Genomic DNA, 23980 nt, shown 5'->3' with positions numbered 1-23980 from the left:
CAGAGCCTCACTCAGGTGCGGCCATCTTGCCGTGCGCCCTCTAGCGCCCCCTGCATCTTCATCTTTATGTGTTTTGTAAAGTGCTGGATTGTGACCGATTCCCACTTTGTAGCAATGATGGCAGTATTAGACATTAGCCCACATATGGCCACGTACACATAACCTTTGATGTTAACCCCCAAATTGGTTTCCCTTCTTTTGTTTATCCTTGTTTGTTCTAGTACAACTAATACTTTTGGGACCCCACAGTCACACCCCCCTCCCCCTCAGTTCCCTGGATTGTTTCTTTACGTTTCTTGAACGCTTACTTGACAATCACAGTTATATTTAATTGATATTTGATGATGTCCTTATCCTTGAGTTTGTATCACATTGACCCACCTCCCCTACCTGTGGGCTATATCCTTGCAAGAGCCTCTGGTTTGGTTTAGAGCATGTATTTTCTTTTTCCCTTTGTTGTCACCGATTGTTGCAGTATTTTATATTTTGAAACCTTCTTCTTGTGCCTCTTGATGCTTCCTGCGTTGCCATGATCACATTTATGTATTACTGTTTTGGATGAATTTTCTATCAATCTCGAAAATAAATAGCCAATAAAGAAGTATCACCCCCAAAAAAGCAGTATTGTTGGCTGTTCTTGAATATTATTTTCACTATAGTTTAACACTTTATTTGGAATGAAACAGTGCCCAAATTTCTAGGACTATTATATTTTTGCAGCACTGGTTGAGCGCTCAAAAAGCACAAACAGCACAAATGTCAAAAAGGTGAAGCGTCAAGGAGTGGCCCAGGCGACTGGAGAAGGAGGGTAAGAATTTGAGGTGAATTAAGTATAAAATGATCTTTTCCTACATTCATTTGGTTCTATAAATGCATAGTTCACAAGTCAGGTCTAGATTGTCTTACGCAGACGTCTGATCCCAGGCAATTGACTAAACACTAATAGTAGTGATTTGAGCAAATTCTCTGCAAAAGACACAATCATACTCAAGGACTGACCCAGTCGAACAAGTGCGTAAATAAAACCACACATATTTTGATTTAAAGTAGCATTTCACCCCAAGATGGAAAAGGGGCATCAGATTAATCATTACCAAAATTATTTAGGTTTGTCACCACTGCTCCTCATATTTGGAGGTTGGGAAGGATCCCCCAACCTCTTGGTCATCTTCATCCCTACACTCCTGTGGTCACATTCCATGTACTCCCTCCCACATTTGTGGTTGTTGAATTTCTTGATTATGGATTCAAGATTTTCACGTAACTCTGGAAGTTAGATCAGTAAGGATCTTTATGCAGTCACTCTACACAAAAGGAATTTATAAGTCACTGGACAGTAACGGATTTCTCTACCATTGCAACAACGCATTTTAATGATAATTTTTGCAGTCTTCAGATTTAAAAAAGGGCAACTGGCTTGGAACATTGGAGATGAAGATTCCGAGTCTTATGCTAACCAAAAATAATTCTTTCACCTGAACACCCATAGTGGTCGCCTTCTGAGGAAAAGGAATCCCTTTCCTATAAGGACCAATCCAGAAATAATGACAGGCCAGATGGAGTCACAGAGCAAGCCGCGGGTTAACAGGGGTTTGACTAGAAGAGGACAAACCACAGACTACTAACAGTGTTATAAGACTTTTTGATACTGTGTTGGGAAGATGTATGAGATAGCAGAGCTTGGTTACTTTCAAGTAGAATATTTCAGATGACAAAGCTTCGTTCAATCTCATTCTTATATTCAGATGTAGGGCGAAACCACATTGCACCTGTTGTGTCAGGCAGATTGCTTTGCTGAATTAGTAGTATATGTAAAAAACAGGACCGAGAAAGATATGCAAATTTCATTGCAAAAACAGAGCAGAACTTTGCTTCAGGTTGCATTGGATACTAACAAGGATGAACATCTTAAAATTACTTAAGTCTGAGGTCTGCTGAATATGCAAACATAGTGAAGGGAAATATAAACATGGGTAATCAGACTTTTCCTAGAATACTAGCATTTTAGAAATTAGTGATAGAACAAATTAACCTCATATTGGGTGAAAATAGCTGTATGTCTGAAACATTCACTTTATTTAATGCAGTATCCATCATTAATAAACAAAGTCCAGTCAGAAGATAATGGGTCCAAAAAAGCAGTCTTTACACAACATTTTGTGAATGTGGAAAGACAGCTGCAATGCATGTGTAGATAACTGGACAAGGTACTCTCTGAACAGGCTAATTTGGAGGGGGTAACATAGGTTACTTGGAGGTAGGTTGAATTTCTTTAACGATCTCTCGCAAAACAAAAATGTACATCATTATGATAGAGCTAGTCCTTGACTGACTTTTGGATATCTGCCAAAGGAACGGATTACACATATATATGGAAGAGCAAATATGTAGAAGTATTTAAAACTGACTAATACCTAGGAGTCTGCAATCCCTTATAAAAGCCTGCCTCTAATTTCTTTATTACAGTTGAGTTGAGGTCTCTAGTCACTATTAATAACAAAATGACAAAGCTGCCTAGGTGTAATAAGTTTTTACAGTTGTACCTATGGTTTAAATAATGAAAATAATGAATATTTTTTTCTAGAATGACTACTGATCAGCAAAAAGGAAACATTTATGGAAATATGTTTATTTTTTGCAAGCTATAGGTCATTACAGGAATGATAGACTTTTTCTGAATGTTTATACACATTCTGAGCAAAAACATTTTTTAAACGGACTTACATTCAACTGATTCTAATAATTTTTGGCAACAAATTATGATTTTTCGTGTGTTTAACTTCATGCTGTAGATGCTGCTTTTACTCTTTATGTCTGCATTTACACTATTTCTTTCACATAAAATAGCAAAATACCAAAGATTTAAGTAGTGTGTGGCGATGGTCTGAATATGTATTATAAGGAATAAAATACCCTCTATATTATGTTAAAAGGACATTCACAAGCCACCTCAGAGTTCTTCAAGAACTCTACCTTCAGCCTCCTTCCTTTACAAGGTCATGGAACTCCTCAGTGACAAGCAATAGCCTTATAATGTATGAGAAGGGTACTGTATCATCATATATCTATATAATGAAAACGTACCCTTGTCATACATTAAAAGGAATTTGCTCGACACAGGAGTTCCGTGACCTTGAAAACGAATGAGGATGAAGGTCCTATATAATGTATGACAAGAGTAATTTATCATAATATATATATATATATATATATATATATATATATATATATATATATTATGATAAAGTACCCTTGTCATACATTATATGGACCTAGAGAGAGAGAGAAAGAGAAAGAGTGAGTGAGTGAGTTTATGTACTAAGATATTATTTTTATTTAATTGTATGAAATCCCTTACAAGAAAAAAAGTGAAAAAATGCAAAAAATAAAGAATTATAAAAGGACACTATTTTGCAAAGACATCTTCAAACTCACCATTTCCAGTGCTCCCCGAAGTACCCCACAAAGAAGGTTGGAGTAAATAAGTGCCGAATGGTTATCTGGTAGCTCCACAAAGTCTACAAGGGGATTATTTTCTAGGATCATGGAGAATTCATCCCCTGCTGGGCTCCAGTTTGTGATGGTGGGAGTTACTCCTAAGTACATTTTGAAGGCTACCTGTAGATTCAAGGAAAAGATAACGTTGTAGTTACCAACATGTGAATTAGACCAAATGTTGCCTTAACAGCCTTAAAAACACCAAAGGGCTGGACAAATCAAGTGACTAGTTAATCTTGGTATCAGGTAGGAAACCTCACACAGCAAAACAGAGAAACAATAAATCATCATAGTCTTACTAGGTCATACGTATCAGTGCCAAAATGTCAAAAAGAGTGTTTAAATCGTGGTGTAGCTCACTTCAAAAAGAAGACTATGATAAATTAGCAACAGCTACAACATTCCTTCAGATTCAAATATACCTTGCTTTTCTTTCAGCTCCACTGATTTCCAACTTTTACACAGACTGCACTGTTGTCAAGCATGGTTAGGAAGAATAATGTGACTTACTTTGAACGGTTGTTCTCCAGAATTTGTATCTTTAATACATTGGTAAACTTGGCAAAGTAAAAAACCCGTAGGTTGAAGAGTTACCCCTGTAGGCGTAATGTGCCCAGGTAACTATGAGGTCAACATGTTTCACGCCTCTGTGGTCATAGCGATCCTTGGCGTTTCATCAGGACCAGAGTGAGTTGTGAAATTAGTGTAGTGCACGTAGAAAAACAATACTAGTAGAGGGGTAGGATTGATCCTCTGGACGATCAGTGGGGGCCATAAAGTAAGAGTTTCTTTAGTAAAGGCAGTAACTAAATAGTTGATTCCACAACTGATCGAGACCTAGAAGGAAAAAGGATACAAACGAGAGAGAGAGAAATACTTCAGGTAAGTCGGGGAGGCTAAAAAGGTATGCCTCCATGAACACGTCCTGAAAAACGCATCTTGCGTAAGTGTGAAAGGGAGAGAGAGACAGACCAGTCGGCACAGTACCCTCCACTCTAGGCACCCTGTGTAATGTCACAACCGGAAGCGGAGGACGGAGAACCGAAGGCATACCGCCCGCTCGACTCCCCGCCCGGCATCCTGGAAGCATCAGTGTTGGCAGTGGTGCCTGTGAGACATGAGGGACCCTTGATTGGGGGTCTCGAAAAAACACTGGTCATGCGAGTACTAGCCTTCTAAAACTGAAGCAAACACCAAACGTTGCATGGGCAGGACGCTGGGTGCGGACTAATGTTAGCCCATCATGTACAGTGTTATTTCGAGACCCCAGTCAAGGGTCCCTCATGTCTCACAGGCACCACTGCCAACACTGATGCTTTCAGGATGCCGGGAGGGGAGTCGAGCGGGCAGTATGCCTTCGGTTCTCAGTTCTTCGACCTCCGCTTCCGGTTGTGACATTACACAGGGTGCCTAGAGTGGAGGGCACTGTGCCGACTGGTCTGTCTCTCTTTATCTTTCTCACTTACGCAAGATGCGTTTTTCAGCACATGTGTTCATGGAGGCATACCTTTTTAGCCTCCCCGACTTACCTGAAGTATGTCTCTCGCTCTCTCGTTTGTATCCTTTTTCCTTCTAGGTCACGATCAGGAGTGGAATAAACAATTTAGTTACTGCCTTTACTAAAGAAACTCTTAGTTTATGGCCCCCACTGATCGTCTAGAGGGTCAATCCTACCCCTCTACTAGTATTGTTTTTCTACGTGCACTACACTAATTTCACAACTCACACTGGTCCTGATGAAACACCAAGGATCGCTATGACCATAGAGGCGTGAAACATGTCTACCTCATAGTTACCTGAGCACATTACACCTACAGGGGTAACTCTTCAACCTACGGGTTTTTTACTCTGCCAAGGGTACCACTCTATTAAAGCATCTCTTTGGTAACCCTTAGACATTTTTAACGCTCTGCATGCACTTAATCACCCCCCACTTAGGACTCACTTTACACACCCGCATGCACCAAACGGCAGTTCTCAAAAGATCCCTGGTAAAGTGACCCTTCGGGGGACCCGTAGGGCATTGCAGCGCCAGACCAACGAGGAGCAACCACACAATGATGAAGCATGACATCCTTAGGCGTGTGTGAGGGCAACAAGAGACAAGATATGCTCTTCCCCACTGAGTCCTAGACCTAGGATACTTCTCTTTCCTCCATGTTTCTCTTACTTGCAGTGAGGTGGTGCCTTTTTGCACTACTCACCTTTGGAACAGTGCCCCCCCCCCTTCTTTACTTCATGGTTAGTTTGGAGCACGGGCACTGGACCATTAACTAGCTCCTGCCCCCCGCCCTCTTTGTGGGGGACATTCTTAAATACATTCAAATGCTTGAACCATCCCTGTGGTCGAGCTGGGAGTTCCACGGTAACCGCAGAACAGAAATTCTATACAAAACATAGCCTTTACGCTGTAGTGGGATGGTTAGTAACCTATTCATATCACTTAAAATAAAAAGAAACTTTAACCAATCAGAGACAATCAGCCAGAAGACCACAACCTAAGAGGCCACCATTCTTCGGATTTCATTCAGCACTCGTGTGAAGGAGTAATACAAGTAGGTGAGCTAGGAGTAGGGGGTTGCATGTGAATCCATAAAAGATACCGATTCTGGAGAACAACAGTTGCAGCAGGTAACTTTATCTTTTCCAGAATTGGATCTTTCATAGATTCACATGCTTGAATTAACATAACAAACAATGTACTATTATACAATCATTTACGGATGGAGGATAATGCTCACCTTTACAGAAAAATATGATGTAGAACCGCTTGACCAACTTCAGCATCCCTCTGCATTGTGGAATCCAAGCAATAGTGGTGACTAAATGTGTGCCCAGTCTTCCAGGTTACTGCCTGGCAGATGTCCGCTATCGATATGCCAGTGAACAAAGTCATTGATGCAGACACACTTCTTGTCGAATGTTTTGCAACCCTTCCTCGCAAAGGTAAGCCAGCTTTAGTATGACAGTTCCAGGCCGTATGAAGGTGGGTAGGTTGAATGGCACTGTCGGGACCAGCCACAAAGTGTCCTTAATATTGGTCGGGAACCTCCATTATGCCTATGAAGCACTAACTAACTTCAATTGAGGAGGAATCACTGATCGGCACCCACCTAGGGGTCACCGGTTACCACAATAGGCAGTCCTTGTTAGAAAGGAGAGCCCTAGCCCTTGATAGGGGGCACAAATAGCTTTTTCCTAGGTCCTGATTAAGTGCGGCCCGATTTTGGGGCATCTAAAGCACGAAACATGTTGACCACACCATACTAGTGATCTCACTAGTCTAATAGTTATCCTGGTACCTGAAGACCACATGATAGCACCTTTGTTTTTACTTTAGTCCTAGTAACCTTCTTCAACCATTAAAATCTCTTTAAGGGACCAGAGTCTATTTTTGTTATCACTCACAACCCTTTCTCCCCCTCACTTGCATTCATCTATATGGCATCTCCAGATCAAAAGATCTCCGTTAAAGAAGCACCCAGGCCCATCAGGCATTGCAGCGCTGGCCAGATGAGGAGCACCCAATGATGAAGGATGACACCCTAACAGGTGTGTGAGGGCACCCAGATCTGATTTTCAGATCTCCCAGCAACTCATACAAAAGCCACTGGATCCAACTGGTTGCATCCACTTGGCTTAAGAGGAACTACCCCCTTTTCTGATGACTAGTATACAATGGCAGCATGAACCCAGTGAGCTACACTCTATTTCAAACAAGATTGTCCTTTTCTGGGAGGACTGTAAGCTATGAGCACCTGATTATATTTTCTAAATTTGCTTGTTCGGTGTGAGAAAGTTAATTATTAGTTGGGGTGGATGGTAGTCAACCACATGTAATAGAGTCACTATTACGGTTAGGTCCAATAAAGGCTTTAGTAATTTAAACTCAAGCACAACCCCTGGTAGTTATGGCACAGCGCAGGCAGGCTTAACGTGAGAAAAAGCACTTAGAAAAGCCAAAACTGTTAAAAAGTCAAAAACACAACACAATAAAACTCCCGCTCCAATTTATAAAAATGAATTTGTATTGAACACAATAACTCCAAAATGACAAAAATACAATAAAGGGGAACTGAAGATATGAATTTTTAAAGGTTTAAATAAAAGTATCGCCGGAAGGCACAAAGCACCAAGTGTAGGCAACTGCTTGCACAAAGGTAAGATTTCAGGTCGACTGTGATGGAGCGTGGGTCGGATACAAGGACAAGGTTCGTACCGGTGGAAAAAGCAGACAATGGCTGGTGCTGAGAGAAGTGACTTTGGCATTGATGGAATCCCTCCTTTAGATAGAGCCTAGACAAATCTGGTGATTTAGGCGGGAAAAACTCCGACAAGAGAAGTTACATTTTTCACCCGCCGAAGATCTTCGGTGTAGATTGGGTCCCCGACGATGGCATCGCCAAGGTGGCCTGTGGGATGCACCTGAAGCGGTCTTGGTGCTGATGGATTCTGGTGTCAACTACAGAAGGTAGCAGGAGTAACGCCAAAGTCAGGGCCACTAGCAATGCACACTCTGCAGATCAACTGCAAGGTTGGTACCGGCCCCTCTTCGGTTCTCCAGGTAAAAAGCTTGTAGAAAGTCCCAACTTTTAGGGTTAAGTAGGAGTTGTATGCTTTGACACCAGCCATCAGGTGCCAGGTCCTCAGGAACAGCACGAGTGCATCAGAACTCTTTATTTGTAACCAACTTGTAATGATTTTTAAAGTAGCATAGTCCGTATTGCAACCATTACAGTATGAGAATGGAATCAACAGCAGCATACATGTTCCCAGCAGGTCGATATACTATGGTGGTTGTTACGACAGAAGACATTGGTTCAGCTTTACATAATCAACAAACATTACTCCGTCCCCGTGGCAGTTGTCAGGGCATCTGTGACCGCCTTTCAAAGCGATTGCGCTTATGAAATGAAATAATTATTTATAAAGTGCAACTAATGCCAGAGAGCGTCTAGGCGCTGCCTGCTGTAGAGGAGAAAAAAAAGACAAAAAAAGTGCCAAGCAGAGAAACCAGTCCCAAAAAGTGACCACTTATTAAAAAGCTAAGTTTTCAGTTCTTTTCTGAAGGCATAAAGGCTTGTACAGGCCTTAAAAGAAAATGGCATGGAGTTCCATCTATTTGCTGTATAGTAGATAAAACTTCTGCCACCCAAATTAACTTTTTTGATTTTTGGGGACCATGCCATTGCATGCTGATGAGAAACGCAAGGTTCTGGAAGGATGTTGCAGATAGTCAGGGCCAATGCAATTAAGAGCATTAAAGGTGATACAAAGAGATTGTACAAGACTTGCAGCCTATTTAGAAGTTTCTTTTGCAAGGCGACATAAAGTGCATTGCAATAGTCCAGAACATGAGCGCCATGTTAGCAACTTGGGAACCACATCTATGGCACGTTGATTCACTGCCATATATTCTATGCAAGCGGTGTGTGATACGCTCTATGTAAGATGTTGAGCTGAATATACTGGAATTTTGCATTACGAAAAACTTTATGCAGGTAAACAAGGGCCCTATCCCACACTTTCTGTGTCAGAGCACGACCAATGTTGTCTGGTGGAATGCAACAGGTCTTGTGGTGTAGAAGCCATTGCGCACGCGTGAATAACGTGATGAGGTGCTATCCGCTGCCAATCATGTGATTTGCATGTATAAGGGGTGTATGTCAATTCTGCTGTAGCTTGGAAAGCAGAGTTCAATGAGCTACTAAGAAATGGCCCATGGGTAGGTCATAATCCGCGCAGAGCTGCTCGAATGGCACAAGGGCAGCATTTTGGAACAGGGCGCCAAGGCTATCTACCCCCTCTTGCTCTCAGAGCTCTATTCCCTCCCTCTCAAGGAGCCCAAACAGGAGAGTGCGGTGACCATCAATGCCCAGTCTACAGTGTCAAACACTTGTTCCATATCAATCATTAAACAAGCAGAATGTGGCCAATGCGATGGGACTAGCTTTAACACTCTGGAGTCTGCAGATGTTGAGGGCAGTTGAGCGACTGGGGATAAAGCTGTTTTGATCTGCATGTACAATTTGGGGAATATTTTCCAAGAGGCGCCCGGCAAAGACCTTACCAACTATATTATGGTCTGTGGCTAACATGGACAAGGGAGGATTGCATGTCCCCTCAAGGGGGTCGTCATCAGGCTTCAACGGCGATATTATGAGGGATTCGCAAACTTTTGGGGGTAGCCTCCCTTCATCTAAGGCCACCCGATATATAGCACGTGTGAGGCAGAACTCATTCCAGCAGCGTCCAGAGCAGGTCCAGCTAAAACTAGTCAGTTGAGCTCTTACAGGAAAGTGGGCTCCTTGTAGCTTAAAAATCTGTAGATTAACAGGGGGTCAGCCAATTGACCCTTCGAGTCCTCTTCATTGTCCTGTGTACAAGTGGGATCTGGTCCGGCCCTTAGGTTTCTCCTCATAGGTCTAAGCAGCAGGTGCAGTCCTTCTTCTGTCTTCCACAGGTCTAGTAGTGTTTAGAAGAGGGTGCCTAGGGCGGCCACATTGATGCCTGGCACTTGGCACTAACCTGTGAGTGACTCTTGGCCCCTCCCTAACCAATAGGAAAAACGTTCTCTACCCACGTTTGCATTAGTTCCTGTACCCGTACTGCCTAAAGCCAAGAATGCAGAACCTTTCTTCCCCTGTGCAGAGCTTCTGTGCCTATTATAGAGCTGGGGCCAGGGAAATGAACTGCTCTTCCCCTGATGTCACTCTAAAAGGATTCTGGGGGCAGCTCCTCTACCATTGGGCTTGGTGTCTGACTAGCTAGGGGAAGAAAGGAAGGGGGAAGGCCCAGGTGTTTGCTACATCTATCTGGCCTTTTTGAAGCTACTTAGTTTCCTGGGTGCTGCCCAGATGGTCATCCTGCCAGAGGAGCAGAAAATCTTGGTAAACCTTAGACCTTTGTCTCAGCTCGGACCATGTTCACATCTCATCAAGAAGCTATTCACCTCCTGGGTGACAGTTGGAAGCTCATGTGTGACTTTTTAAAAGTACATTTTTTAACAGATTTAGTACAAATCTGACTTTATGAATGAATATGATACATGAGAAATATTTTAAAAGGTGAGAAGCTATGTAAGGGCAATCCTTAGCCTCCCAGATCACAACAAGTAACTACACAAAGGAGGGATAACCTTTTCTATTGTGATCTCTTCAATCTAAGAACTCAGTTGTGGGGTCCTAGCATATCTCAAGACAGTGAAGGATCCGCACCCAGGTAAATTAGTGCGATTCTAGCATCTCTTGCATATTTTCGTAGGATCCTCACCCACAGGTACCACTTGTGGCATGCTTAATCATCGGATCCTCACCTGCTACACCTAGTGTGAATGGATGGGCTCGACGCAGTTTGTAAGCAGAGCACTTTAGCTAAGAACGAGGGATTTAGAATCTGCAGCTATAAAGGCTTCAAGGAAAACCATAAACAGTCCTATGCAACCTTCAGCTACTGTATTCTCACTGTTCTCCTAAACTTACTCTGATAAAGTTATCCAAAGGCTTCTCTCTGCCAGCAGTCCATCAAATTAATTGTTTTCTCTAGCCTCAACTAGCCTTTTCACAACAATATTTGTCAGAAAGGTGTAATCAGACTTTTGACCCTCCCAGGCGAATGGTGTAAGCATGCAGATTCTACAAAGACTCTAGATCTTAATGACTGGGCATCATATATGGATGTCTAGTGCAGTAAATCAGTGTTCTATAGAACATGCTTTCTGGTTACATACATTAATACCTTCTAGTGTCAGGGAGTGAAACCCTTCCAATGGGCTATAGTGTCTGTTCTCTAGAACTGTCTTCCTCCATTATTGTGAATATATGTGTTTATTTCGGTGAGTAATGGGCCCCACAAGCCATCGTGTAGCAACTTTAAATCACAGAATATTTTCTGAGATGTCTGTATCCAATTGTCAAACACACATTTGTATGTATGCCTGGTGTATTTATGTTGCCAATAGAAATCCTTCCTTTTTGTTAGTCAAAGGTTTTCATTGGATTCCTTGAAATTCAAGGTGGGAGTAATTCAATGAAATACCCAAGTCAAGATCTTTGTGTTGCTGGATTCTAAAGAAGATTTTGTTGAAAACAAACAGAATGAAGCTTCGCAGGTTGTGTGGTGTGTAGATACACTGGAATTATTATTTTATAGTGCAGATAAGAGTTTTATTTATTCTGATAATTGTTACTTGCTGTAAGTTTGCCATTGACTAATCATATGAAGAAAAGCTTATGATGGCAACACCCCTCATCCCATCCTTTAGTACAATGTCCACTTATCTCTGGCTTCTGCTATGAGCATGGTGGGGGGTATTTGATCATTGTTGATTAGACAGTGCAACAATTATATGAATGACATAATATTCTTTGAGTAATCCAAACTGGTTATTAGATCAAAGAGGCTAGCAGTAACAAGAGGGTAGAGACCGATCATAAAACCATATGGTGAAAGACTGATTGTAGCAGCTGGCTGTCAATCTACTACAGCTTCTGATTTAAATTCAGAAGACACAAAAACACGGACAAGAAACTCAGCAAAGCTCCAAAAGCCTGCACGCCAGATGGCCCTGCAAGAAGCAAAGACAGAAACACACCATGCTGTGGATTGGGCAGTCTTGCACAAGTACCTGCACTCAGCTGGTATTACTTGGTAGATGCTGGTCTCCTGCTGTGATTGATATTAAACTTGATTCCTGAATACTGGAAAGTATATCACAAATGCAACTGCATAAGATTTTGCTGAGCCCAGCCTGGACCATCATAGCACAGCGCAAAGGAACAGCAATCAGCAAACAAAATTAAACAATCACACATCTCGAGAATAAAAACAATTGGAAGTAAAAAACAAGATTACATTTACAACAAAAGTATACAAATATTTGTTTATATAGTTATGGAATGCTGTAGTATATTGTGTTATTATAGTGTCAGTTGTCTTTTGAACGTTGTTAGACCAGTCAGCCTTAGAGTGGTCTTCGCCCCAAAATGCTTGCCTTCCTACTCCATTTTTACTGATCTTGTGCACTATACTACTGCTGCCCAGTGCAAAAGTGCACGTCTTTAAAACATGGCAACATCGGCTCATCCCCAAATGTCATATTTAAAATACTTATAAGTCCCTAGTAAGGGGGTACTACATGTACCCAGGTCCTGTAAAATTAATGTTGCTATGGGGCATGCAGCCCGGATTCTGCTCTCCAATTAAGTAGCCCGTTAAGCATGTATACGGCCTGCCATTGCTGCTTGTGTGTAAAGTGTAAACTGCCTTTTCGCCCTGGCACACTAAACCTTTTGCCAGGCTCAAATGTTCCTTTTTAATACATGTCGCTCCCTAAGGCAGGCCCTGGACACCTCAGAGGGTAGGGCGCAATTTATTTAAAAAATAGGACATGTAATTTATGGTTTACCTTTATTGGTAGTGAAAAACTCTTAAATTCGTTAATTCGATAACATTGGCATTACCTTACTGCACTTATTAAACTGTAATTTACAAATGGGAACAGGTAACCAGTTCCTGTTTGATGCCGTTGGAATTGTAATGAAAAATCCTGGCAGGTTGGGAGGGCGGAGCAGGGAGCAGCTCAACTTGCACATGCATAGGGTGTGTCCTGCCTCCACACAAAGGGATGCATAGCCCCTGTAGGTAGCCTTTAGCCAGGGAAGGCAGGATACCTGGGAAACCTCTGGAAGCTTCTTTCATCCTCCAGAAGGGGACCAGGTATAAAATACCAACCAATAGGAAAAAGGTTCCTGCAGCAGTTCCTGTGGCCATACTGCAAACAACACCACAGCGCCCTTTTCTATCTAAAGCCAAGACTGCAGAACCTTTCTTCTGTACATTTCTGGACCTGTGGATACTCTGCCAGGAAGAAGGACTGCTGGGCTGCTGAAAGGACTGGCACTCTGCTGTACTGCTGCTTTGAAGGAACTGCTGCCCTGATGTGCTGCCTGCTGCCCTCCTGCCTGGGTGAGGAGGACATGACCTGCATCTATCGAACCCACGACCCCAAAGTTACTACTGGCTGGCCTCCTGACTTAAGCCTCAGGGACAGAAGGCTCCAATAACCTTGACCCCACCTGGACTCTGTGAACCTACCCTGCCTGGTGGTGCCACCCCAGTCCTGGACACTTTGAAGAGGGCCTAAGGTTCTCTGCTATCCTGTGTTAATCCAGCAGAACTGACACATCTCTGCTGTGGGGTGCAACCCCTAGCAGAACTGACACATCACTACTGCTGCATGGATCGGGTAAGTCGCAAAGACCTGTATCACCTAGCAGCCAGTCGCCTCATCGAAACCTCCTCTGCGACACATCCTCAGTAGAGGCCCTTGCATCCCTCATCGACGGAAGGCTCAGAGATGAGGCCGGACTCCACATCGCAGCCTCGCAGCTCCTTGGAACCGACACATCGCCCCCCGCCCCCAACTACACTCTGCATCCCCAACATCAGACTTCGCTACGCAAGCCCTCGTCGATTAGACCATCGACAATGACGTAGAACAACTCACTGCAGCCTGATGCTTCTCAGAACCGGCACATCACCCCAGCTATGCCAGCTGCGGTTGCTCCATGGGAGCAGAGGGGCGCCGCCCCACTCCCCACACAGCTGCAGCAAGCTGGAAAAATAAAAATGGTAATGAAAGGATTTTATTACCATTTTAGTTTTCTGGCTTTCGGTCGAACTGAGATGGCAGGGCGGGGTCAGTGCAGCAATTTGCAGCAATGACTAGTGGCCCTTTCAGTGTGAATTGGGCATGTCGGTTTGGCCAGCTACATTATTAAGGCCAAACAGATATGCGCAATTCAACCTCTCCAACGCGCTGTCATAGACAGCTAGGTTGGAGAGCAGGCACAGGCCTTCAGTGCTCTTCAGAGCGCTGAAGTAGCCTGCTCCAGCCAATCCAGACACTTCTCTCATGCAGCATGAGAGAAGTGTCTGGATTGGATAAGGAGCTGCTCGACTTTCCGCTGGAGGAGTCCGGAGCTGGCTGGAGGAGTCGGGAGTGGCTGGAGAACACCGAGGATAGGATGTGCTGCAGGCTAAAAAAGGTAAGTGAAACTTTTTTTTCTAATTTTAAAATGTAAATGTATATTTTTTAATTTTATCTATGTCGATTCACCATTTTCGTGGGTCACCAACCGCCACTGAACCACGAGCTGCATCTCCTATGCCAGACTACGCATCACAAGCCCTCGTTGACAGTACCCTTTACGAAGACACAGGACCTCCCACTGCATCTCAGAACCAACGCATTGCTTCAGCTGCGTGTCACATCTTCGCGGCGGACACTTGCAATGCTCCACAAACCAGGATTTATGGTACTTTGTTCATCTGGACTAACTGGGTCTCTGTAGCTGGCCCGAACTCCATGGTGGTCAGCTGAACTTGTGACTTTGTTTCAGTCCGGCGCGACAGGTGGCACTTTGTGCTTTTTGGCGCTATTTTCTACTAAAATCTTTAAACTTTAACTTAACTTTAACTTAAAATCTTTAAACTTGCTTAACCAGTTCTACTGATTGTTTGTTTGTCCTGTTGGTCTTCTTTTATTCATTAAAAATTACTCTATCCTTTTGTGGTGTGTTTTCACTGTGTTACTGTTTGAAGTGTTGCACATTGCCTCAAAGTTAAGTCAAGCTACCCGAGGGTTGAGCACATGTTAATTTATGGTGTGCTTGTGATGTCAACCTGAGAAGAATAGTGGTTACTGTTTAAGCAGGGTTTCACCCACCACAACCAGTAACCCGATTTCTTACAAAGGTGCACCTGCATTTTCTTAATTAGAATCCAAATATTTATGACTGCTGTAGCCCTTGGAAACAATTTTACAACTGAGATATTAAGAAAATAGCATCACTTTTGAGCCCCAGCCTATCTATGATTATAATATATTAGATTATATGAAAAAGATGGTTATCTCACACCAACTTCAGTACATCTAAATTTAATGATAAAACAATCCCACAGCAGACAGCATGTTTCTGCACGGGTAGGAACGGTCGTGTATGGGAGTGTTAAAAATCATGCAAATTGTTTTGGAAATTTGTCCAAGAAATTGAGAGACTATGCTTTTTGAGCTAAATTTATGCGCACATCAATTGCCTTTTCACACAAGGGCAAACTTCGCACAATAACAGGCAAACCAGTTAGTGGTAGGAGACTGGTTCAGGCACAAACTCTAAGACATTTTCATGGAAACTTGTCGCCCGATGGCCAAACAATGCACAACCTCATAATGCAAATTTTTTCAAAATCTTGCAAAATTCGCATAACATGAATTTCACCAGGCCTAGTTGCATGCTAGGTTAAGAAAGGTCCACTGCTAATTTTAATATGAAAATATGCATCTTAAAACATGTGAATAAGGATGTTTTCAGGAAAAAGCAAGAGAGGTTCTATTTCTCTAAGAGGTTTAAAAAAAAGGGGGAAACAAAATATTTTGGTTTATGGGAAAAGATTTATGCAAGCAAATATCAACTGATAAGCTTTCATATTTCGTGGAATTCTCTGCAACTTGCCTGATCACACTCTGCTCTATAGGTTTAATAAAGTACTCACAAGCTCACTTCCTCCAGATTTAGGATGAAATGCGGCAATCAAATACTGCTTTTGTTGGCAGTTGGTTCATGCCTTGAGAAACTGGTCTTAGTTTTGTGGTTAAAATAATTTCTGGAGTTTAAACGGTTTAATCTTTTAATTAAATTGTGTTATATAAACTGGAAAGTAGGGCACTCCGATACCCTGAGATGGTCTGTCCTTTAGGAAAAATGCAAAAATAAAAGAACTAAAACTTCCAGGAAAAAGCATGAAGAATCTATTTAGTAGACCTGGCCAGCAAGGCTCTCCAAAGTCAATAACTGCTGGTCACCACTTTTATAGGACATCAAACAACAAGGCCTATCCTTCATAACTCGAGGTTTTACAGTTGGTGAAGTCAAAGTGGGAATGGAAATGTATTTATTTATATGTATTTATATAGCAAAGACCTAGCCACAAGGACAAGCTTCACATAGAATAAGGTAAAATTAAATTTATAGTGGCATTGAACATATGGGAGACAATGAACATATGAGAGACAATGATACATTAAAAACATATCTATATATATATTCACTTAAAAAAACACAGGTTACAGTGATATTATAGTTAGGAAATAACATTTAAAGTACCTTAGAAATTCACTGGGAAAAAAAACAAAGGTTACAGGGACGTTATAGTTAGGCTCAGATTTCATTGGGACAAAAACAGTGAAATTCAGCAGTTATAGTTACCTGAGCTAACTATAACTTACGCCCGCAGTGCACTGCTTCTGACCTCGCGTATTACATCACTCATGACATGGTCAGTTACATCATGGATACCACTGATTACATCATCCAGCGAGTGTAAATGTTTCGTAAACGTTTCTGAGAGTTAACAATATATACTAAGCCACTGCATAAATTATTACTATCCATTTTGTACTACTGAGTGATATGGTTTCTATGTCAATTAAGTGGCACTGTGCCTGTATTAGTGTGGGAGTGGGTGTCTGAGTGGCTGAATGGGTGAATGATTGGGTGTGTGAGTAGCTGTATAGGTGAGTAACTGTGTGAGTGGCTGTATGGGTGGGTGAGTGTATGTGTGAGTGGATGTATGGGTAAGTGAGTGGCTGTTTGGGTGCATGGGTAAGTGAGTGGCTGTGTGAGTGGCTATTTTGCACAATAAGTATTTGTGAGTAGCTGTACAGAGGAGTAATTGGGCGCGTGAGAGATTGGACTGATGTGTGAATGGGTATTTAAGTGGTTTTGTGGATGAGTGAAAGGATGTGTGAGTGGTTGTATGGATGAGTGAGTAGCTCTGTGTGAGTGGCTGTGTGAGTGGCTGTGTGAGTGGCTGTGTGAGTGGCTGTGTGAGTGACTGTGTGAGTGTGAATCGGTATGGGAGTGGTTGTGTGCGTGTGTGGGTGGTTGTATGGGTCTGTGAGTGGGTATATGAGTGGTTTTTGTGGCTGTATGGTTGTGTGAGTGGCTGTGTGAGTCTGTGAATGGCTGTGTGGGAGTGGGTGTATGAGAGGTGGTATGGTGGTATGTTTGGTGGATGAGGTCATCAGTGAAGTAATTTGAGATGCCATCAATGATGTCCGTGATTTTACTGACCATGTCATCAGTTATGCAATATATGAGGTCATAAGCAGTGCATTGCGGAGGCGTAAGTTATAGTTGGCTCAGGTAACTATAACTGCTGAATTTCACTGGTTTTGTATGAGTGAAATCCAAGCCCAACTAGAACGTCCCTGTAACCTGTTTTTTCTGTGAATGTCTAAGGATTTTTACAGTTTATTTCCTAACTGTATGCTGTAACCTTTGTGGGTGTGTGTGTGAGTGGCTGTATAGGTCTGTGAGTGGGTGTGTGAGTGACTGTATGGGTGGGTCTATGGCTGTGTAAGTGGGTGTAGGAGTGTCTGTGTGGATCTGTGAGTGGGTGCGTGAGTGTCTGAGTGGATGCATGTGTATCTGTGTGGGTCTGTAACTGAGTATGTGAGTGTCCGAGTGGATGTGTGTGAGTGACTGCATGACTCTCTGGGTAGGTCTGAGAGTGGGTGCATGAGTGGCTGAGTGGGTATGTGAGTGGGTGCATGAGTTTTTGAGTGGGTCTATGAATGGGCATAAGTCTCTGACTGGGTGTGTGAGTGGGTATGTGAGCCTCTCAATGGGTGTGTGAGTGGGTGCTTAAGTGCCCGAGTCAATCAATCTATCAGTATTTGTAGAGTGCACATTGTCACCCCTAGGGGCATCTGTGTGTTTTGGCACTTTGATTCAGTCAAAAAGCCAAGTCTTGAGCTTCTTTCTGAACTCCGCCAGGGAGGGAGCTGTTCAGAGGTGGAGGGGTAGAGCTTTTTAGGCCGTGGCAGCGATGTATGATGTAGGTGAAGGAGCGGCCCTTGCTGTGGCTGCAGTGGATGCGGGGGAGTGAGGCGGAGCACAGGTGTCTTGCAGGCAGGTGAAAGTCCAGTCTATGGTTGATGTAGAATGGTGTTTGGTGTTTGGTTGTGTAGCGCTTTATAGGCATGCGTGAGGATTTTGAACTGGCTTCTCTTCTGGATGGGGAGCCAGTGAAGGTCTCTGCGGTGGGGGTGATGTGGGTCAGTTTGGGGAGGTCAAGGAAGAGTCTGGCTGCGGTGTTCTGTATGGTCTGGAATACTTTGAGAGGTGGGTGGAGATTCAAACGTAAAGAGTGTTGCCGTAGTTGGTGACAAGGGCCTGCGTGACGATCTTTCTGGTGCTGATAGAGATCCATCTAAAGATTCTGTAAAGCATGTGGGGGTGTGGAAGCATGTGGGGGTGTGGAAGCATGTGGGGGGTGGAAGCATGTGGGGGGGTGGAAGCATGTGGGGGGTGTGGAAGCATGCGGAAGGTGTGGAAGCACCAGGAGGCCACTACATTGACTTGTCACTTCACTGTCAGTTATCTGTCAAGGATCATGCAGAAGTTGCATGCGTGGTCTGTCAGTGTGGGCGTTGGTCCGAGTTCTGCACCAGCTGTGGTCCCATGCAGGCTTTTCTTTACGTAGAACAGTACTTTTGGTTTAGCGGGGTTGAGCTTGAGGCAGATGACTCTCATCCATTTGATTACGTCTGTCATGGCGCTGCGGAAGTTGGTTTTGGCATTTGTGGGATCCTCGGTGACTGAGAGGATGAGTTGAGTGCTGTTGGCATAGAAGATTATGTGGAGGCCGTGGGATCGGATGACGTCCTTGAGGGGCAAGGGTCATGTAAATGTTGACTAGGGTGGTGCTGAAGGATGATCCTTGGGTTATGCCGCAGGTGATGTCCGTGAATGCGAAGAAGTAGCGAGGCAAACGGATGCTCTGTGTGCATCTGAGAGGAAAGAGGAAATACATTTCAGGGTCTTTTGCTGTATGCTGGCAGTGTGGAGTCTGTCAATGAGGGTGCGGTGAGAGAACGTGTCAAACGCAGCAGAGAGATCGAGGAGGATCAGGGCCACAGTTTCTCTGCAGTCCAGGAGAGATCTGATGTCATCTGTGGCAGCGATCAGCGTGGTCTCAGTGCTGTGGTTGGAACGGAATCCAGATTGTGAGGCGTCGAGTAGTTGGTCGAGTGCCCGATATTCGTCAAACTGTTGGTTGATGGCTTTCTCAAGTACTTTAGCCAGAGAGGGGTGCAGGGAGATTCGTTGGTACTTTTGGAGGTCGCTGTAGTCGGCCAAGGGTTTTTTCAGGAGGCGTCTGATCTCTGCGCATTTCCATCCATCTGGAAAGGTTGCTGTGGAGATGGAGGAGTTGAGGATGCTGGTGAGCTCCGTGCTGATGGGGTTGGTTCCAAGGTTGAAGGACTGGTGGGGGTAGTGATAAGAGTGCACAGTAGATGGACGACATGATGGCAGAGGTGGTCTGCACAGTGAGTGGAGACCAGGTGGTTAGCACTCGGCTGGTGATTGCTGGTAGCTTGAGGTTGTTGTGACCGAGGGCTGTGGGTTGGGGGGGGTAAGGTTGTTGTAGATAGTGGCTATCTTGCTGTGGGGTAGTTCGATAGGGAATCGCAGAGTTCTTGGGAGTGGTGGATGGTGTTCTCTGTGGCTGGAGTGTTGGCAAATTCCTTGACGATCTTGAATAGTTCCTTCGCGTGGTTGGCCGCGGTATCGATGCGGTCGGTAATGGCTGCTTTCTTGGCTTCCTTGATGTGCCGGTGAGTAATCGCTAAGGGCGGCTTTGCTGGCGGCTCTGTCAGAGGTGTCATTGGAAGCTCCCTATCGCTTCGCGAGATGGTAGCAATTGCCCTTGGTGGTTTGGAGCTCTAGGGTGTACCAGTAATCTTGAGTAGGTATGTGAGTGGGCGCATGAGTCTCTGAGTTGGTGTGTGAGTGTGGCTTAAGGCCGAAATAAAGAATCTCTATTACTAAACGGAAACCAAAAAATAAAATTTTCTATGGTAACACAATCCTAATGTATAGTTAGGCCAGACTTACCATAGGAAATACTTTTTGTTGTTGTTTTCTTAATAGCTTTTGCACAATTTGACAAATCTGCATGAAACATTACAACAACAAAAAAGTTAATCCACTTTGGCTCCTTCGTGGAACGTTTTGAGCGGATCCGTCAAGCAGAGGCCAAGACAAAAAAGGCGAGGGGGGATGCACAAAAGTGGGATTTCCCATTTTCATGACTAAAGGAACGCTTACTATCTGATATGAAAAAAATGGCTTAGCAGATTTACACCAAACGTGCGTAAAGTTATAGCTTTACTCAGAGAGTGCTTTTTGTGAGTTGGTGTTAATCCATTCAGCCTTTTTCGAGAAATTAGAGTTTAAAGAGGGGCTAGAGTGAGGGATGAAGGGGTTAAACCTCAGAAAACGTTATGAGATACCTGATCCGTTGGGTACCACAATACTTGTGCCACAACTTTTTTTTTTTTTTTTTAATAGCTACGACTTAGCCGCTACGAGCGCTTTTATGCCAAATGGTCATTTCAGTACAGGTAGCAAAACAATGTGCTTGGCTGTACGCAACACCTGAGAAATTGTTTTGGCTGCTGTCGATTCGAGCTGTGAAAAAACTTTCAAAAGGGTCAATAAGGGGGCAAGGTGAGCACGCCCTGACCCCAAGGCTACTAACAAGTCATAACTGATCTAGGTTAGGTTATAAGTAGTGCATGATGGGGCTCAAGTTATAGTTCGTTTACTAAACTATAAATGGCGAATTTCTGAAGTTTGTTGTTTTTTCAATAGAAGGTCAAATCCCATTTCAACACTTACCTATAACGTCACGGTTGGATTTTTTCTGTATATTTATGGGGTTTTGTTTTAAAAATGTTTTTAACATGTTAAATCTTATTACGAAGCCTTACTATGAAATCAATTTAACCTTTGTTTTTTCAGTGAAAAATGTGCTACAGAAGAATATATAGGCATAAAAGGGATCACGGTGGACTTGTGGTGTAAACTGTTTCTGTAGACAAAGCTTACTGTATACATCCATCCAGATCCGATGAAAGCACATATTTTTTTTATCTCTTTGGAGATCACAAACAATCTATGCCCACTTGAGATAACTGAAGCATCTCAGGGTCAATAATCTGCCAGTCTGGCCTTTTTGGTAAAACAGTTGCATTCATAATTTAACTATCAGTATTGGACTACAAAGGTGGCTATCCCAGGACTGCAGAAAATAGATGTAGGTATAAGACCTATCTAGAAAAAAAAACAATTCACATTTTTAAAAACATTTAAAACCATTAAACATCACTTCTGGTGACGGTCCCGTTATTACCTTGGCGATGACATCAGCAGTTTCCCGGAAATCATGACATCGACCGACGCTGGACCGAGCCAGGAAATCTTCTATTAACCGCACACCTATGTTGTAGCCCCTGTTATAAGGAGAAACCATGGATGAGTGATGCACATGTTACCCAGACATTAAACCGTGCTGAAGGCTGCCCCTCCAATTAAAAGGTCAAATAACACGAAGGCTCACATGATCAGTTAAGGAGATTGGGATATTCTTTATAGAACTTCAAATATAGAGATTAGCGGGAAAATGACTGTAATCAGAGATTTGCCATCAATAAAGACCTACAACTTTGCCTAATGTTCTTACATACACTATTGAGAAGGCATCAAAATTAAATTTGCCAAAGATCTGCAATCGCCATTGCAGTGGCAAAACACCATTAATGGCCTTGCGACTCACCAAAGGTAGAGGTTTCGCATTTGAAAACAGTAAGCTAGTCATGAAGGACAGCTTCAACTTCGCAAATGTAGCCTCGGCCACAGGATTGAGCCCCTACCTGTCAAGAGAACCGCTACATGGTCCCTCCTATGGCTCTTTGCTTAATGATACTTTTTCTTTTATTTGAAGCCCCTGTACCTTTAAAGAACTTGGGCTGCTACTAGTGAACTCAGAAAGGCGAATAGGCTTGCACCTGTGAACTTTGGTGAACATTTGTCACACATTTCATTGTTTGAAACATCACCGGACAAGTACCTTCTACAACTCACTGGCTCCTGGGTTTGCAGTTCTCAAAATGTAGGTGGGAAGGAACCGAATGCTGCTGCACAGTCATACTAGGAGCAGAATTTATGAAAATACAGATAATATAACTCAACATGACGAAAATTTCTGGTCTGCCTAATTTTAAAATTAAATGCATTCTCCTGGCTGATGAATGCACCATGGCAAATGACTTGCACAAAATGATTGAAGACTGTTTTAATTATGGATCGCAGTGATCATCCTGTTGTTCCCTATGAGAGTCTCAAACTGGCCATTCTTTTGGGGCTGCCATTTCTCGACCAACCATTTCTGGGGTTTACTGAGCCTTCCTACTCAGTGCCCATGCTTGCACCTTTCATCCTACGCTTTCTTTGCTACTTGTGCTGAGAGGCAGAAGACGCCGAACCCTTGCAATATCTCACACCCGTGTCCTCACTACCTCCTGCCATCTCCCTCCTACCATCACCCCTCCTCTGTCATTTTCACCTGCTTGTCCCTTTAATAAGGCAAGTGGCAGCCAACATTTTTGGCTAGCAGTAAACCTCTAGATGAGAAGCACAAATGTTGCCCACAGGTTCACCAGGAATAGAAGGGAACAGGGATTTAATGTTATGGTTAATTCGGAGTATCAAACCATTTTGTCTCTGAAACCATGAGTGCTACAGTGGTGGTTCAAATGGTTCTAGAACCAACAAGACTGGCTTCTGAGTTCGAGATGCTAACCTACAGCATATTGCAAAGTCTGTTAAGCTTTCAGACTTGAAAGGGGCAATGTTAGCTCCCAATAGGAGAGCGGGGGCACAGAACTGGCTATTGATGATGCAAGCTAGCCGCACTAGCAGTCTTGGAATGTCTCCAGCGGTTTCTTAACCTCGGCACAATACATACGTCCTTCAGTCAGTTCCTCAAGGGGCTTGTGACTTCGGAGTGTCTCACTTCCTCCACACAACAGCCAGCCATGGCTTCAGTCCACTGGGCTTTGCTCCTCCTTCTCCAGGTCAGAGGCCTGCTCATCTCCACACCAGGCAGAATAGCTTCCTCTTCTTTCAGGGCAGGTCACAGACAGCAAGACTCCTGAAGATCCCACACATGGTTCTAGCCTTGAGTGGAAAGAAACACGCAGGGTCCCGTTCAAGGCAAACATCCATCTGAGCTGGTGCGACAGAGTACAAGCCACAGGCTCAAAGTGGCCAGTATTTATCCTGTCAGCCTCCACCCACAGCCTTCTGTGAGGGGCATTAGATGGGACTTTGGATGAGAGCTCTCTTTGTGTGCTACTTCTGGGGAGCTGCATCTGCTAATCTGCTGGGGAATGGCAGCAAAACCGTGGTGTATATTCTGTGGACTCAAAAGTCTGCCAAGTTCACTAGGGAAAAAGAATCACTGGAAAGGAAAGCTGTGACAAAATGAATCAAGTGTTTGTGTACCCATATAGGGGATATAGGCAACAAGTACAGGTGAGTGTTACAGGCCATATATGAATATGCTTTAA

General features: G+C 43.5%; 1 protein-coding gene across 3 annotated transcripts in view; it reads right to left on the bottom strand.

Annotated features, from left to right (window-relative positions):
• The window catches only part of TRAPPC3 (trafficking protein particle complex subunit 3), an 81590-nt gene that overhangs the window by 16052 nt on the left and 41558 nt on the right, over positions 1-23980 (bottom strand). For all 3 annotated transcript variants that reach the window (XM_085647966.1, XM_085647965.1, XM_085647967.1), the window contains exons 3-4: positions 21763-21862; positions 3436-3618 (exon numbers count right to left, since the gene is read on the bottom strand). In XM_085647966.1, the coding sequence (XP_085504092.1) occupies positions 3436-3618; positions 21763-21862 (283 nt within the window). The remainder of the gene's footprint in view (positions 1-3435; positions 3619-21762; positions 21863-23980) is intronic.

Source organism: Triturus cristatus, chromosome 3_2 (genome assembly GCF_964204655.1).
Source record: "Triturus cristatus chromosome 3_2, aTriCri1.1, whole genome shotgun sequence".
NCBI lineage: Eukaryota > Metazoa > Chordata > Amphibia > Caudata > Salamandridae > Triturus > Triturus cristatus.
This window is presented reverse-complemented; position numbering and strand designations above follow the sequence as displayed.